This window comes from Anarhichas minor, unplaced genomic scaffold, assembly GCF_050575085.1.
Source record: "Anarhichas minor isolate MPS153535 unplaced genomic scaffold, ASM5057508v1 ptg000017l, whole genome shotgun sequence".
Taxonomy (NCBI): domain Eukaryota; kingdom Metazoa; phylum Chordata; class Actinopteri; order Perciformes; family Anarhichadidae; genus Anarhichas; species Anarhichas minor.
Window position 1 is genome coordinate 2,533,834 of NW_027466463.1, and position 16,167 is coordinate 2,550,000.

Below are 16,167 nucleotides of genomic sequence, written 5' to 3' on the forward strand. Positions count from 1 at the left end.
CTGAAACTAATATTATGGCCAATGTATGTGTAAGGATTACAGGTACGTGAACCCAAAAGCACACTCAGAGACAGAATACAAGTATAGTTTTCTTTAGTTCTGTACAGGTATGGTCAAAACCGGGAGGTCAGTCAAGAAGGTGAACAAATCCAATAAGGGGCAGGCAAAAAGCCAAGGTCGAATCAACAGGCAGACAGGGTCGGAACAGGCAGATCAGGAACAATATTTAGATAATGCTGGAGAGCTTGGCAGAGACACACAAGACAATCTGGCAGGGAACAAGTGCAAGTGAGTGGACCTAAATAGTGAGGGACTAATGAGGGAATGGGCTGCAGGTGAGATGGGCGTGGAAGACCAGGTGAGGGGATAGGGTGTGAATGGCAGGATCTGAAATGACAGGAGGGTTAGAAACAGGCAGGATGAAAACAATCTAAAACTAAAGGGGAATTTGTGACAGTATGTATGTATATATACAGTATATATCATACCACTGATATTAATAGCACACCACTCTGATTTAACGGCATATACCACTAATATGAACTTTCAAGCGGCACCTGCCTTCAGGAAACGGTGTGCTGTTTACCACTCCAGAGATAGGTACATACCGCTGAACATATGCATAGCATCGGCCACTTCTCAATCTCGGCGTCACTCCCTTTGACACTGAATTAAAATAGCATTAAGAGTGAAAGTGTAATAGAACTGCATCGCAGTCTAGCTTGTTAACAAGCCTTATACACATTTATATTTAATTTGAACAGCACGAACTCACACATGAATGAAAACAATAAAAAGAGAGAACACCTTATGCTGCGTTCACACCAAACGCGTCACGAATTCATCGCGCCGCATTTTCACGTCCATCGCGCCACCGGTCAAAACGCCGGGGACCAAGTGTTCATTCGCGTGAATCGCGCCAATCGCGCTGGACGCGCCGGAGAGGGGGCGGGGCTTATCGCCCTGAAAGCCGTTCAACTGTCCGCCATTATCCATGGAAAAAATAGCCTCTATTTCTGCTTACTACGTGTTGTGGAAGTCACAGATATCCCGGGAAACTAAACGCCGTCATGTCTGGTTCATAACATTGTCCAGAGGAGCTCTGTGAATTTTATCGAGCTGTATTCACTGTGTCTAGCAAGCCACACAAGTCGCAGTTTACTACAGCTGTATGAACACAAAATAAATTGATTTGGCTGTGATTTAACGGCAATAAACCGACAAAAAGGGACTCCGAAATAACTACGTAATGATGCCGATTTGATCGTAGAGCTCTGGGTGAACACACCGTTAGTGTAGCGTAGCTCCAAACACCAAGAGCTCAGTTGCAAATGAAACGCATTATTAGCCATAAAATGTGCAACGCTTCTCCGCCGCTGTCAGCCAGAAATACCGTTCGTACAAATCCTTTTCCATGCTGGGTCAGGGCTGCTAGCTGTGGGGTTGACTGACCCTTTGATACGATGTCCAGTTTTTCTGGAAATGTCCTTCTCCAGAAATCCATTTCTCCTCCTTCAGCCATTGAGTGTTAAAAAACACAGCTAGGTAAAAAAAAAAGAATCTACACCAAGCAAAATGCTAAAAATGTCATAACTTCTCTTACATGTTTCAACCTGAACTCTTACTAAATACTAAGATCTGCTAGCTAGCTTTCTGTTTGACAAAAGTCACGCTGGCCCACTGACCAATCACGGCGCACGTTAATGCAGACGTAATTAGCAGGCTACCTGGGTACCACCGGCACGTCAAAGAATACGCCCAACATGTCAAACTAAAGATCTGATTGGTTGAAGACTATGACAATCAATAATATCGTCCCATTTACTTTAATCTGCAAAGGCTCTCTAGCGGGCATCGGGCCTCTCTCCTTACATAGAGACATAGAGGCTGAATCTGATTGGATAAAAGCTCTCCTTAAAACAAGCTGTGCTGGAAGCAGCGCTGCAGGCTGGAAGCAGGGCAACAGAGGAAGACAGGAGTTGTAGCGGTGCACAGAATGACATCACACAGGCTCAATCTGGTGCTACACATTTAATGAAAATGGTTCTGTAAAATACAAAGATATATACGTTTAAGTATGCAGTCGCTTCTCAGCGCTTTCTTCTTCTATCCTGTTCAGAGATTCTCATGTTCTCACATATTCACCGTATTTAATACTAAACAGTAGTAACAAAACAATAATATGAGCGACGGGGGCTCATTATCACGGCTGCCGTCCCGCGCTCCTACTGCTACAATGGCGGTCAGCAATCTTGCATTAGCTGCTAGCTAGCTAAATTTACACAGTTAATCCTGTTACAAATAAACATTTACAAGACGTAACACATTGCCACCAACATACAGTATCTACTAGCCCGGGGTACCTAAATAACATCACCAGCTTACCTGTAAATATAAAGACATACGTTTAGATATGCAGTCGCTTCTCAGCGCTTTCTTCTTCTATCCTGTTCAGAGATTCTCATGTTCTCGAGTATTCACGCAGACTTCCCTCTGGCTCTCTGTCACAGACACTGCTGATGTCGCAACACTGACACCTACTGGCCATCCACCAGATCTACTGCCTACAAATGTAGCTGGCGATATAATAACACTGTACCCCACATTTTAACTAAAATGAACACTTCCTCCTCATTAACACAGAGGAAACATAATAAACTCACTTAACTTACATTACACCCAAGCAACTATTGTACTTCCTGAACTCAAATGACTTATTGTGACACATGAACACAACTGAAATGTTGCCGATAACCCTCATTGAACAGAAAAAACAGCGTAAACACAACTACACTTATGATCCAAACTGTTAGTTGAAAACATCCGAGTAACTATGAACACCCTGCGGCTTTTGTTTCCAGCCTGTTGCATGTTTCTTGCCCTTTCTGACTAGGAGTAATGGCCAAAATGAGGCCCAGGTTGTCGTTTAACCACACTTATCCTTTTAAAGGCCTTGTATCTCTTTTAAAGGCCATCTATTATTGTGGATAAAATCATGTGCATGTTTAAAATGTTTGCTGATGAATTTCAGTGTGCCAGCTGCCTTGGACTGAATCCTCTCACGACTTCTTCTTGTTTTGCAGTTTAAAATCTTAGAGCGCATGAGATCCTTTGGCATGGTTCCTGAGTATTCACGCAGACTTCCCTCTGGCTCTCTGTCACAGACACTGCTGATGTCACAACACTGACACCTACTGGCGATCCACCAGATCTACTGCCTACAAATGTAGCTGGCGATATAATAACACTGTACCCCACATTTTAACTAAAATGAACACTTCCTCCTCATTAACACATAATAAAGTCACTTAACTTACACTACACCCAAGCAACTATTGTACTTCCTGAACTCATATGACTTATTGTGCCACACTGTGCAATGAGAAAATAAGCTAATGGGAAAAAAATATATATTACATGTAGTGTATTTGTGAAAAATTATAAAATTATAAAATAGCTATAACTTTGTGATTCTGTTTAGGCCAGCAGAGAAGGCTTAGCTGGCCCTGACGGCCCACCACTGGCGTAAGTTACCTCGGCTCCTCAGTTGATCTGCACATGGCTGTGTTCAGAAGGATGAACTAAAGCTGTTGTGTCCAAAGTCATGTTCAGGAGCAGTAGGTCACGTCTTGTCCCTCAAAAATGATTTGTAGGCAATGAGCATTTTGAATAATAAAAATATTCTATCGTCATAACGGACACATTAACCTACAATAGACAGTACGATGTACGTAGATGGTTCGTGACTCACTGAATTTGTATAGAGAAGCGTATTTCCACCACTTCACAGAAAATACTGTATTATGCTGATAAATTACAGTAGTCTGCTGTTATTGTTAATTGACGGCATTGACTGTTAATTTACATGCGAGAGATGAACATTTAACTGTATGTTACAGTTATTATGAAATACTGTAAGATACTGCTTTAAATCCACCGTCAATTGACAGCAATTCATTACAGTGTAGACAGCTCATGAGTCTGTCGCAGAGCTCACAAGCATTCACTCCTTATTTAGAGTTTTTAACTTTTAACCCCCAAAAGGTCCCCAGATAAATCTGAAGAGCTGTGAGATGATTAATGGGAGAGGAAAGAAGAAGAAAAAAGTTCTACTACACAAATTGTATTTTTCTGACTTTAAATGGGTGGTTCAAACTCCATGTGTTGGACTTCAGTCTTTCGGTTTCCTCCCATCAGGTTTTGGACTGATGTCCAATGTTCCAGGCAGCAGCTGACTTCATGATATTTCAGTGTGACTATTCACAAGCAGTCACTTTCAATTTGCTCCAGCGTCTACAGCAGTTGCTCTTTTGTGTGTTAATAAAGTCATCAAATCATATGAATGTTTTGTTTAATTATGTGGCGATGAACTGAAATCTTCTCAAAAGACTTCACTGAAGCTTCACCCCACCTATACTTTTTTATACCCATAACGATGAAGCTGAAGATATTACAAGGTTATTAAATGACGATCCACTGAACAGACCACTGATCTGTATTTCTGAAAAGCAGAATTATTTAGTGTTGCAACTCATTGCATTCCATTTTATGAACAACTGCTGTATTTATCTGCCAGAAACTTGTTAGTGAATCTTATAAATGTCCACAATATATGAATACACAACACTCATTAACACAAATTGAGAGGACAGAGGACACAAACTCATAAGAGGTCAGCCAGGTAGAATACTGATGATAGAATATTAGAGGGTCTCCATGTGAAATTCAGAACAGAGGGATCTCCTCCACAGGGTTCTCAACAGGAGCTGGTAGCTCGTAGCTAACAGTGCTAACAGGGTAACAGCGCTAACGGTGCAAACAGCGGTATCGGTGCTGACAGAGTCACCAGTGTTCACCTGAGGGGGAACCAGAGGGGGGTCACTACTCCTCCCTCACGACGCTGTCGGTGGGGACGGCGTAGACTCGTCAGCTGTAACCGCCGTGTGAGAGCAGTGCAGATGTAGCAGTTGTGTACTCTCTCTTTTGCGTTGTGTTTTGATTCAGGCACACTCGATATCTTTTTGTACCAACCAGCCGTTTATTCACAGTGACAGCATGCTGTAGATTGGTCTGGTAACAAACAGAATCATATCAGGTGTCTCTCAGCCCACCTCGTGGCAACAAGCTCCGAAACTGCCAAAGCAAAGAAACACATGCTTTAGCTAGCTGTTGGTTAGCATGTTACTAATGCTAAATAAAGTTATATTATAAATCGTCTTAAAACATAACCTGTAGGAAACACAATTCTACGAGCAAAAATAAACGTATTGAGACACTACAACGGGTCACAGATCAACCTACCAGGAGACAGCGTGCAGCACACTGATTGCAGGGGTCCACCAGAGGGCGCTCATGTGACACACAACACACTTGTCTCCGTGGGAAACTAATGATACTACATTGTAAATGATATTTACAGAAATAAAGGAGGAAATAACATGAAGATGATATGGATTAGTAATAACTTAAACTGTAACATATCACAGTAATATTAGCAAATAATGACCAGTGATGGCAAGTGGAATCATTAACTCTCGACAAAGCGAGGACGCACTGAAGGAGAGTGACTTAATTTACTCCTCTACATATGAATATAGATACTATAGATACTAGTGGTTTGCTGTTTTATGAATGCTCTGAATATCATAGAGAAGCTTTCAGGTGAATTGTTTCAATATAGCGAGATGCAAAAAGTAAAAGGCCACGCTTGGAATGATACTTAGTGTCCTTTGTATGCTTTTACGTTTTGTCTGAAATATACCCACATAGTTTCCTCACAGGCTCCTTTATTGTGTTGTGTGTGCTAACATCCAGCACACTCTGAAGACGAGCGATAAATCTGTATATAATGTAACATAGAAAGTGCTCTATAAGAAAGCAGACAGTGGTTAGAGGAGACTTTTGACAAGACAAAAATATCCACATTACCAAAGGACTCCAGGAATGAGGCAGCTCATCGTCAAACAGTTTGAATCATATTCTTTATTGTTGAAAAAATAATGAGTATCAGGTTTGTAGTTGTAGAGGGACTTGTAACAGTGGAGTTCCTCTCCTTATGTTCACTGATGATATTCCCTGTCCTGCTTCAGCCTCATTTGTAGGACATGGTCACTCCAGCATATCAAAATTCAAACACTCTTCAAAAACACCACAATGAGGAGTTCACTTTCCATCGCGGGGCCGACTGGGTTCAGCTCATAATGATGGCAGCACAACGACAGCACGCCACAAGCCCCCATCAATGGCTTTCTAACTGTGCATCCACACCTCACCTTCCCCAACAGGCATCACACCAACACACTGCAGTAGATCAAAGGTTGTCACCCGGAAGAAAAGCGTTTGAAAATGTTTTAAAGTCAAATGTGTACGAGACCTTTTTCTCCCCCAAATGCTGCGTTTGTGTCAAAAGGGAAAGACAGAACGTACACTTACAAAAATGCAGTTCATCTCAGCTTTGCACTGGTTAAAGCAGCTCATTGAAACATCTCTGATAAATGAGGAGATGGATAGTTGTGTGAGTTTATGGTTCTGTGGCGTCAGTGCAGCGTTATAAAGCCAACTGACAGAGAGAGCTCGAACACAAGCGAAGGAAAGTCAGATGGTTGATTGGTCTAGAAGACACGAGTCTCCCATCGCTCCCCCTTCACTTTGTGTCTTCCTCGACTCCAGTAAAGAAGCAAACTGCTGGTTTTGCTTGTTTCACTACATTTCCTTTTGGATTGGAGTATCGCTGTCCATTCGTTTTCAAAGCATCCCGTCAGCAGTAAGTAGTGATACTAACCTCTTACAAAAGCAGCTGCTGGCTTCATGTATGAAAATGCACTCACAGTCACTTTCATTTGATGCAGCGGACGCAAAGGAAAAGTGACTAAATATTTGCAGCAAGTTTCAAGTCTCTGCAAGATGATTTTCTAAATGTACCGAAATGAAGCACGGATGTCAATCTAGTTATTAAAGTCTATTTCTCAAGGCAACACAGTTCAGTACGTTTTAAGATAATTGAGCTTAATGTCTCAGGGTTTCTTCGAGTTTGTGTAGCATTTATAGTTTTACATTGTCGCAACTTTGAATTTTCAATTCATTTCATTTTCACAATGTAACACAATGCCATGCTTGATCACTCAAGGCATGTACGGAGAGACACAGCCGACGTTCTCCAAATGATGAAACAAAAGGGATTTGTGGGGAATTTAAAAGCAAATATAAATGCAGGAAAAGACAATGTTTGTGAACAATCATTTGCTGTAAGGATCCTAGAGCACCGTGAGGTGTACTTTGAAAACGTCTGTCAGCAAAGAACAGTCCTCATGACCGCATCATGTGACTAATGGTGTGAAACACGGCAAACCACCTTCATGGCCCTTTAATGAGGAGACATTTGTAAAACACATGTCATAAATTGGTAGTGCATGAAAAATAATATATGATATATGACAAAAAGAACAGAAATCATGTTGAAGTACAGTGGACATGTAAATGAATGAGTGCAAAGTGTATTTATCTATGCGACGCTGAGGAAAAGGTCTCCAACATCATGCAGCATGCTGTCATGTCTGAGTCCTCGGGACTAAATGGAATGACGTAATAGGAGTTTCCAGCATGAGTAAAGGTGCATGCTGGGACATTCTGAGGCAGACGAGGCGGGCAGAGCTACCCTTCACTTTATTTCCGTTTGGCTTCAAATGTTGAATCAGGTGTTTCTGCATGTTTGAACCCACCGACTCTACGAGATGGTTTGTTCTTTTCTTTGACCTTCTACCAGACGGTGTCTGTTCACTGCTCTGAACGTCCACCACAGTGAGCAGCTCGGACTGTACCACTGAAATAATGACAAACCTTTGCAGTGCTAAATTATAATCAATTCACTAATGTATCATTCACAAAAAGCACAAGAGGATTTGTATTTAACTGATGGATTATGAAAGTGAACATTTTAAAAATCACAATGAAAAAGGAGTGATTCGGTTTTTAAAAGATGAATGAAGGGCTGACCATAAAACATTTCCAGTTTTCATGTCATTACTGTATTCTACAGACTGATGAACACTGAGCAGAAGCAGGAGCTCCGATTGGTCAGATTCCTGCTAACACAGAACAAACGGACCAATCACAGCTCTTGTGACGGGCAGACAAACAAATAAATGGCTTTACACATATCAAATGTAAAAATCCTTTAAAGTCATTTTATTACATTTAAAGACAGAATAAAGGGAGCAGAACTCAGAATCATTTCAAAGCAAATGTAATTAATCTGGTTTGTTGTATTATTTTCAGTTGATATTAGATTTATTACACACACTGTAAAAGCCTTTAATGGTACACTCTCTACAGTGAACACAGGGCTGCTTGTATGTTGGTGATGTTACTGCTGTGTGGTAAATCAGGGATTTTGGCTTTTTCTAATCAGTCTGCATTTAAAACAGCCTGTAAAACGGTAAAAGGCAGACATAATGTGGAATGGAAAAACATAACGAGCAACAGAATGTATATGTTCTGCTTCAGCTGCAGCGTAAAGGATGCAATGAAAACCCTTCTGTGGTCCTCTGAACAGAAACCTTTCCCCGTATGAATATATTGTGTCTAACGTGAGGATCTGCCCACCCGTCTCAGTGACAGTAGTGGGTCTTTGCACTGATGGAAGTCAATGGTTGCATCACTATGACTCATTAAACCCATTCCATCAACAATGCCCTGTATATAAATGCATGATATGGTTCTTTTGTTGGTTAGCCATGAAACAACAGGCTAGTAACACAAAGCTGCCGGAATGATCAATAATCAATATTCAAAACACAGAGACGACATCGACAAAAATAAGGCAGTGATTGAAAAAACAAAAAAAAACTCCTGTAAACATCCTGTTAGAAAACACCTCAACTTTCACATTGATTATTTCAAACAAATGATCAGTTTCATGAAAAAGGAAACATTAGAGAAAATAGTATATTCTAAAAGTTCTCTTTTGATTCAGATTAAAATCATAATACAATTTAATGGAGTTAATTTACAAAAGATGAGGATTTTCATATTGTTCATTATATTCATATATTACAAGCTACATGGACTGAAGAGACCGGTGCATATCGTTGGTTAGAACTCTCACTGGGTTGTGGCGTCCTGGAGCGGTGACATTGTAAAGCAGCTCCGGTGTTAGTGCAGAGAGAGTCAACGGCTGAGCCTGTCAGGATGACCAGGAGACTACGAGTCGCAGCAGATGATGGTGAAAGGTGACGGGCTGTAGGGTTTGGTGGATCTAACAGTGTGGTTGCAGATTGAACTAAATGCAGAGTGCAACTGTGCTAATATATCCACTGAAATGCTACGCGCTGGCCCTTTAAGGTGATCAAATGATTGAAAAGTCTGTCCTATGTACCTTAGTGTGTAAAGAAAGTAGGGCTGGACTGAGGCTGAGGATCTCTAGTGGTGTCCATATGTAAGACATGAACTCCACTGTTAGTCCAGTAGTTGTACTGGTGCTCAATCACCATGTTAGGACTCTTTGGATAGAAACACGTTGGTGACTTGACCTGGAATGAATCAACAGAGGACAGTGAGACTGAACTTTGGACACGCGTCCAGCCTTCACGTGTCCTTTCATACTGGAACCATCATGGAGTCATTTCTGGTCGAACCCAGGATACGCACGTCAATCAATGTTTGTACAACTAAACAGAGGTTCACATTGAACATCCATTCTAAAAAATTGAAATAAAAATAAAAATCTCATCACCAGGTTGGCTTACTAGTCTTTTTCCAGAGCTTTCAGCCGTATCTTGTGGCCTTCAACTGCTGATGAAACAATCAGCTAATGAAGGCCATGAGATGCGTCTGAAAGCTCCAGGAGAGCGGACCTTCTGATATTAGGTGTTTTTGTCAAATAAGCTCAATTTGTTTCCTGGAGAAAACGAGACAACGAAGGCATGATTGCAAGACAACACTGGAGGAAATATAAAAAATATTGTAGCGACCATGAGTCCACCACAGCTAAATGAACATCACTGGTTTCAATGGAAAGCTTTGGTCGAAATACAGTCTCAATAAACCTTTGACATATCTGGTATGAAAATATTACAACGGTCAAATGCATGCAGGATATCTACAGCATCAGCCGAAATAGTCGACTCTACCGAATTTGACTTAAACAAAAAAGAAACAGAAATCAGTTAAGCTGTTGTCTCGAGCTGAGATTAGTGTAAAAGGGACAACCGGGACTCTGACATCTCTGCCCTTCAGACCCAAGAACAGAACAACAAACACTCAACATGAAACCATTCAGTCGCTGTCTGTCTCTCGCTCTCCCTGTCTCTCCCTGTCTCTCCCTGTCTCTCTCTCTCTCTCTCTCTGGTGAGTCGGTGGACTCGCGTTAAAGCAGCACGTTTCTTTTTTTCTACAATCTTAACATCCTTAGGGAAGTCACGCCATACGATCATGTTGACCAATCACAGCACATCATGTATCATACAGTACGACATCATGCTTCTGTCTTCTGGGTGGGGAATGGTTGATTTTCCTATTCATGCCCAGTTATAACTACTTCATTACATTATAATAACTTAAAAGCATAGAATAGCTCATGGCTAATGCTAGAGTAAGGTTACTAACCCACGAGCAATGTCACCTTTTGATGATAGTAAAGTTAAAAAACAATAAAAAAAACATACAAAGATACAAGGTATGACATCAGCATTATATAATGGTGTTCCGAAAAAAAAATAACCGGAATAAACACAGCACGGAAGGGGGGGGGGGGTTTGGCAGACGAACACATGTACAACAACAAAATCATGGAAGGTGATTGTAAGGTTAACATGATGATGAGATAAGGACAATCATGAGATTAAAGACTTTATAAAACAATCATTTAGAAGTGAACAACCAGACAGCATGAGGATCGTCTCGCTGAGAGGATAGTAGTAGTAGTAGTAGTAGTATTACGCATTTTCTCTTACAGTAAATTCACCTGAGTTAGATACCTGAAGACAGCGTTTAAACAGAAACACTAAATGAGGACCCGACTTAAACAGAAACGCTCTCTAGACTTCTTGTTCGACCCAATGCTCAGCGGCTCTGAACCCTCATAGCCTGTTGGTTCCAGAGGAGACCAATGGAGAGCTGCTGTGTTTCTAATCTGACGGTGTGCTACAGCATGGACCAAATCCAGCTAGAAACATGTTCAGAGTGCTGCGTTCCAAAAGTTACAGCAGAGTGGAACGTTTTCTAGGCAGATCCAACAGTACACCTCATCTTAATGCTGGAAAACCCGTTCTCAGCCCTTCACTTTAAAAACCAGCAGATCACCCAAAATCATCATCCTGTGAGTGATATCATGTTTTCCTAGTGTGGTGAGGGAATGACCCGCCCTACACCGATATTAAACTTAAACCTAATCAACACAACAAATCAAGAGCTAGCCAATCAGAGGCGGAGTGGGCGGGTCATGTCTTCACACCCTTTGGCACCGTCAGAACAATTCAAGGATCGACCATTAAAGAACTCCTGTGGAATCCTAACAGAGCAGGTCTCCATCACAGCTCCATCCACTGACCAATCCCTTTTGAGCAGCACAATGGAAGCCGACCCACAGGAGCAGAGTATTTCTGATGGATTGTATGAGCCATATAAAGCCCGATCCGGTTCTCATTAATATGCTGACGAAGCACTCCTGTGGCTGCAGGGACAAACACACCAAATACTCAGCTCGCATGGCAAGTTAATCACTGTGACAACTGAAGCAAACTCCACTGATGATGTCAAATGTTACAGTTGGGATTGTTTTGCTAAAAAGGTGATATAGATCAAATCACAGTACAAGTAATCTTATTCTTACTGTAATCTTACTGCTATATATAGATATAGATATATCTATATATAGATATAGTAAATTACGCAGAAAGTGACAAACCATTGGAATTGCATAACAGAAAAATGTAAGTACTGTACTTTATCACATTGATGCAAAACTCATGTCAGTGGATATTGCCATGTAACAGTGCAGTGTTGATTTGTTCAACCAGAGACATTAAGGGACAGCTGCTACACACCAACACCCTCCCGCCGCCTCCCCATAGATATGTTCATATCGCCCAGCCACAGACCTAATCTGAGGTGTAGTGATATGTGTTTTTTTTTTTACAGAAAACAACCAGCTTTTTCCAGTAGCTATGATAAAAAAATATGTTTGTCAAAGCCTATTGTCTATGCATTTCAAATGCCCACTAAAGGTGAAGTCACGTCACACTGTAGTCACTGTCGTTAGAGCATCAGCAAAGACGTGTTTAAGTACAGGGTCGCAATGCCTTCATGGATTGATTAGTGCATGTAGTGCTGCTGATCACGGGGAAAAACTGTTAACTGACACACACACACACACACACACACACACACACACACACACACACACACACACACACACACACACACACACACACACACACACACACACACACACACACACACACACACACACACACACACACACACACACACACACACACACACACACACACACACACACAGCCATAAACAGGTGAGATGATGATGACGATGGCTCCGTTTTTAAAATTCACTCTTTTGATTCTTCCCTCCCTCCTGTGAAGGTGTCTGTCTTTTGAGGAGAGAGGAACATTGGCAGAAGGGAGAAGGTGGTTCACTGAGCAGGTCACGAGGTCTAGCGGAGGTCTAGAGGAGGGAGGGGGAGGGCTCTAGGCGGCGTCACAGAGGATCTGCTCCAGCACTGTCAGCAGGTGTTTGAGGCCGTAGATGTAGCCGTGATCGTGGCTCTCGCTCGGGAAAACGTGGGCAAAGTCGATCATCCTGACCTCCACCTCCGTGTCTCCACCACTCCCATCTGTTGCATCGCCTCCCCGTCCTTTCAGCTCCTCCTCCTCCTCCTCCTCTCTCCTCCTCCCGCCTCTGTCCTCCCTCCCTCCGTCCTCGTCCTTCCCTTCCAGTTGTGATTTGTTTCCGTTTCCGTTCGGCGGTTGTCGGGACTCTCCAGTTCGTTTCCACGCGGAGTTATCTTCTTTGCACAGTGCTGAGATGTTGTCTCCAGGGACCGGGCTCGCCGTCGTCTCCACAGCATCTTCGTCGCCACGGAGATGACCCCTGGCACAGTGGTGGTGGCCACCTTTCCTATGGTTGGTGTAAATGGTGGCCAGGCTGCAGTCCCAGGGCACCGGCACCTGAATGTTGTTGTTGTTATACTCCACTTCCACTTCCTCTTCCTGCCTCGCCCCTTCTGGTATCGCTTTCCCCTCCCCGCCCCGACCGCTGTCGCTCGCCGATGACAATGTGGCAGTTTTCCCCGCAGTTGGGCTGATGGACGGGGTGCTGAGAAGGGACGAAAGGGAGGATGAGGAGGAGGAGGAGGAGGGGAGCCCCTCGTAGACGAAGAGAAGGGAGCTGGCGTAGAAGACCAGCTGCTGCTGCGACTCAAACCAGCGGAGGATACACTGTACTCTGTGGATGCTGGCTGACACGGCATCCTTCCTCAGACTAACACCATTATGGAAGAAATTAGCCAGGCCTGGAGGAGAGGAGAAAGGAGAGAGGAGAGGAGACAAGAGAAAAGGGAAGAGGAGAGGAAGAAAGGTGTGGGGAAAGGGGAGAGGAGAGGAGGAAAGGTATATATATATTAATACAGGAGACGAGTTTAGGGAGAGGAGAGGAAAGGTAGATGAAAGGAGAGGAAAGAGACCAAGAGAGGAAAGTAAAGGAAAGAAGAGAGGAAAGGAAACAAGAGGAGGAAAGATGAAAGGGAAGAGGAGAGGAGGTAGGAGAAAAGGTAAGAGGAGAGGAGTTTAGCAAAGAGGAAAGGGAAGAGGAGAGAGTTACATATACTTAAATTATTCGGAGAAGTTCCTCCTACACTTTGTCAGTGGTGGTAGATCACTTATTAAATCTCATAAATCACACACACACACCGTCTTTAATGGAGTCCTGAACCAGTCCCCTCCCGTAGTGCTGGTTGTAGGAGTCAAACGTGTCACTGCACATCTTATACACCTGAATTAGAAGAAGACAAACAACATGGCACAAAATGCTAATGAAGGTTTTCATATATACATACGCGTGTCGTATTGTGTGGAACAGCTCCTATTGCTCACAGCACAGTCTTATTGTCTCAACTCACAGCACATAGTGACAGATGTGTGGAGATGCATGCTGACCACCACTGAAGTGCTGCCTCTCTCTAACTGATGAAACACTGACTCCATCTAGTGGTCCATAGCTGCACTCACACCTGCCTCCGCAGCATGGGACTGACCACCGCTGACAGGACAATGTGTTTTAGACCCTTAGTGTATGCTATATTTAGAGTATTGTTTGGACGGTTCACCTTGTATCCACCCATGCACTGGTCAAAGCCACCAGACTCCATTGAAATTAACTGAAATTTGACCTCGCAGGACACAGGAGTTGCTGGTCCACCGCTGCCTCAACAGGTGAGCTTGTTTGTGTTATTGTGTGACTTTGGTGAACTAACCCTTCCAAACACAGCTGGAGCACAGAAAACAGGCTTCAGTTCCCTGTGTGAACCATAGACCGTGTAGCTGTCTGACGGCAAGGTAAACCTGCAAAAGTATTACAAAATCAGCGTACACTTAAACAGATTTAGATTTTCTTTCAGTGTCGAAAACACATTGTGCTGCTGCCCCCGTCCACAGCAGCACAGTGCTTTAGTCCCGCGCTGGTACTACTGCTGTTTCTCCAAACTCCATCTACGCTGACTATATGACTCGAGTCTGGATGTTTTTTTCGAGTCCTTTAGCAATTTGTTTTGTCCTTAAGGACCAACCTGCAGAAGTGCAGCATCCTGTCAGTAAGCTGGATCATGACCCAGGTGTTTTAGGGTGATCCACATGCATGAAGTCATAACCAGACACAAGAGTCACAATGAAAGAATGACAATACAATTATGATTTTAGATAGAGTCAATCAGATTATTGAAAATGATCTGCAACATAATTATTTACCTATCCCAATCCATGATCTAATATACAACCAAATAAAAGTTCATATAAAAGCTGCAACTTTATTACAGGGTGGCACGTTTCTAGTGCGTGCTTGAGAGAAGGAAACGCTTCACGGGAAGATTCTCTGCTCAGCAGTAAACACTTAATCACCTCTTCTTATCTTCCTCCGACTCTCCTCCTCCCACACTATCACTCCTCCATCAGGGAGGTCATTACCACCAATTAGTCTCCTCTCTAAACACACAGTATGGGAACTACTCAAAGCACCACTCCCTGTTCTAGGGCACAGTTTAGCCCAACTTTACTGATTTATCTCTGTTCTTTGACCATCTGAGGACAGCTTGGACCTCTGAGCCCATTTTAACACACAACTTCATTCACACCCACAAAATACATTTCTAAATCCATTGAAACTACTGGAGGTGCAAACCTTTCAAAGACACCTAATACTGTGTCAGGATAAATGTATACAACGTTCAAGTACTGTACTGCTATTGTACTTAAGTACAATCTTGAGATACTTCTACTTTAAATTACTTCATAGAGATTTGAAAAGCACACATTTAATATTGTTTATGAATTCAACTTTTTCATTTCTAAGAAGACTTCTATCTTTCTTCAACAGTACGTTTGCCTCATAGTGCTACTGCACTTTTAGTCAAGTAACATGTTGAATGTAGTACCTTTATTGTAACGGAGTATTTGTACCTTGTGACGTTACTGGTTTTAGTTAAAGCGGCGCTGGCTTGTCTTTTGGCCACCGGGGGGGAAGCTGAACAAACTGTCATGTTATCATGACGATAATATGACCAAAGTATCCAACGGTCTGCTGTGTGGTGCTGAGCAGCTAGTGTACAGTGGCTTTATACCATAGACTATCAGAAGAGGACGTTGTCATGGTGACGTCATCCATTGGCTTGTGGACTGCCGTTTTGAAGCCTTGAGTTCGGCGGTTTGGCCGTCGCCATCTTGGCTTTTTTGGAACCAGTGAACAGAAGTTACCATATTTGGAATGTGGAGGAGTGATGTTGAGACCCCGTATACAGCTCTGGTAGCGACCTGTCAATCACTGTGTAGCCCCGCCCTAAAGCATACCCTGCTTTATAGTCTGTTTGACTCTAAATGGACCATCATTTACAAAATGAACATCATACTTTTTGCTTGCTTGCTTATTGAAGAAGACTTGAAACTA

The 16,167-nt window shown here is 42.7% G+C and overlaps 1 protein-coding gene across 1 annotated transcript in view; it reads right to left on the reverse strand.

Annotated features, from left to right (window-relative positions):
- Positions 1 to 5,962: 5,962 nt before the first annotated feature.
- ipmkb (inositol polyphosphate multikinase b) overlaps positions 5,963 to 16,167 on the reverse strand; it is a 23,109-nt gene continuing 12,904 nt past the window's right edge. Inside the window, exons 5-6 of the mRNA XM_076092979.1 lie at positions 13,923 to 14,004; positions 5,963 to 13,525 (exon numbers count right to left, since the gene is read on the reverse strand). Of these exons, the coding sequence (XP_075949094.1) occupies positions 12,702 to 13,525; positions 13,923 to 14,004 (906 nt within the window). The 3' untranslated portion in view covers positions 5,963 to 12,701. The remainder of the gene's footprint in view (positions 13,526 to 13,922; positions 14,005 to 16,167) is intronic.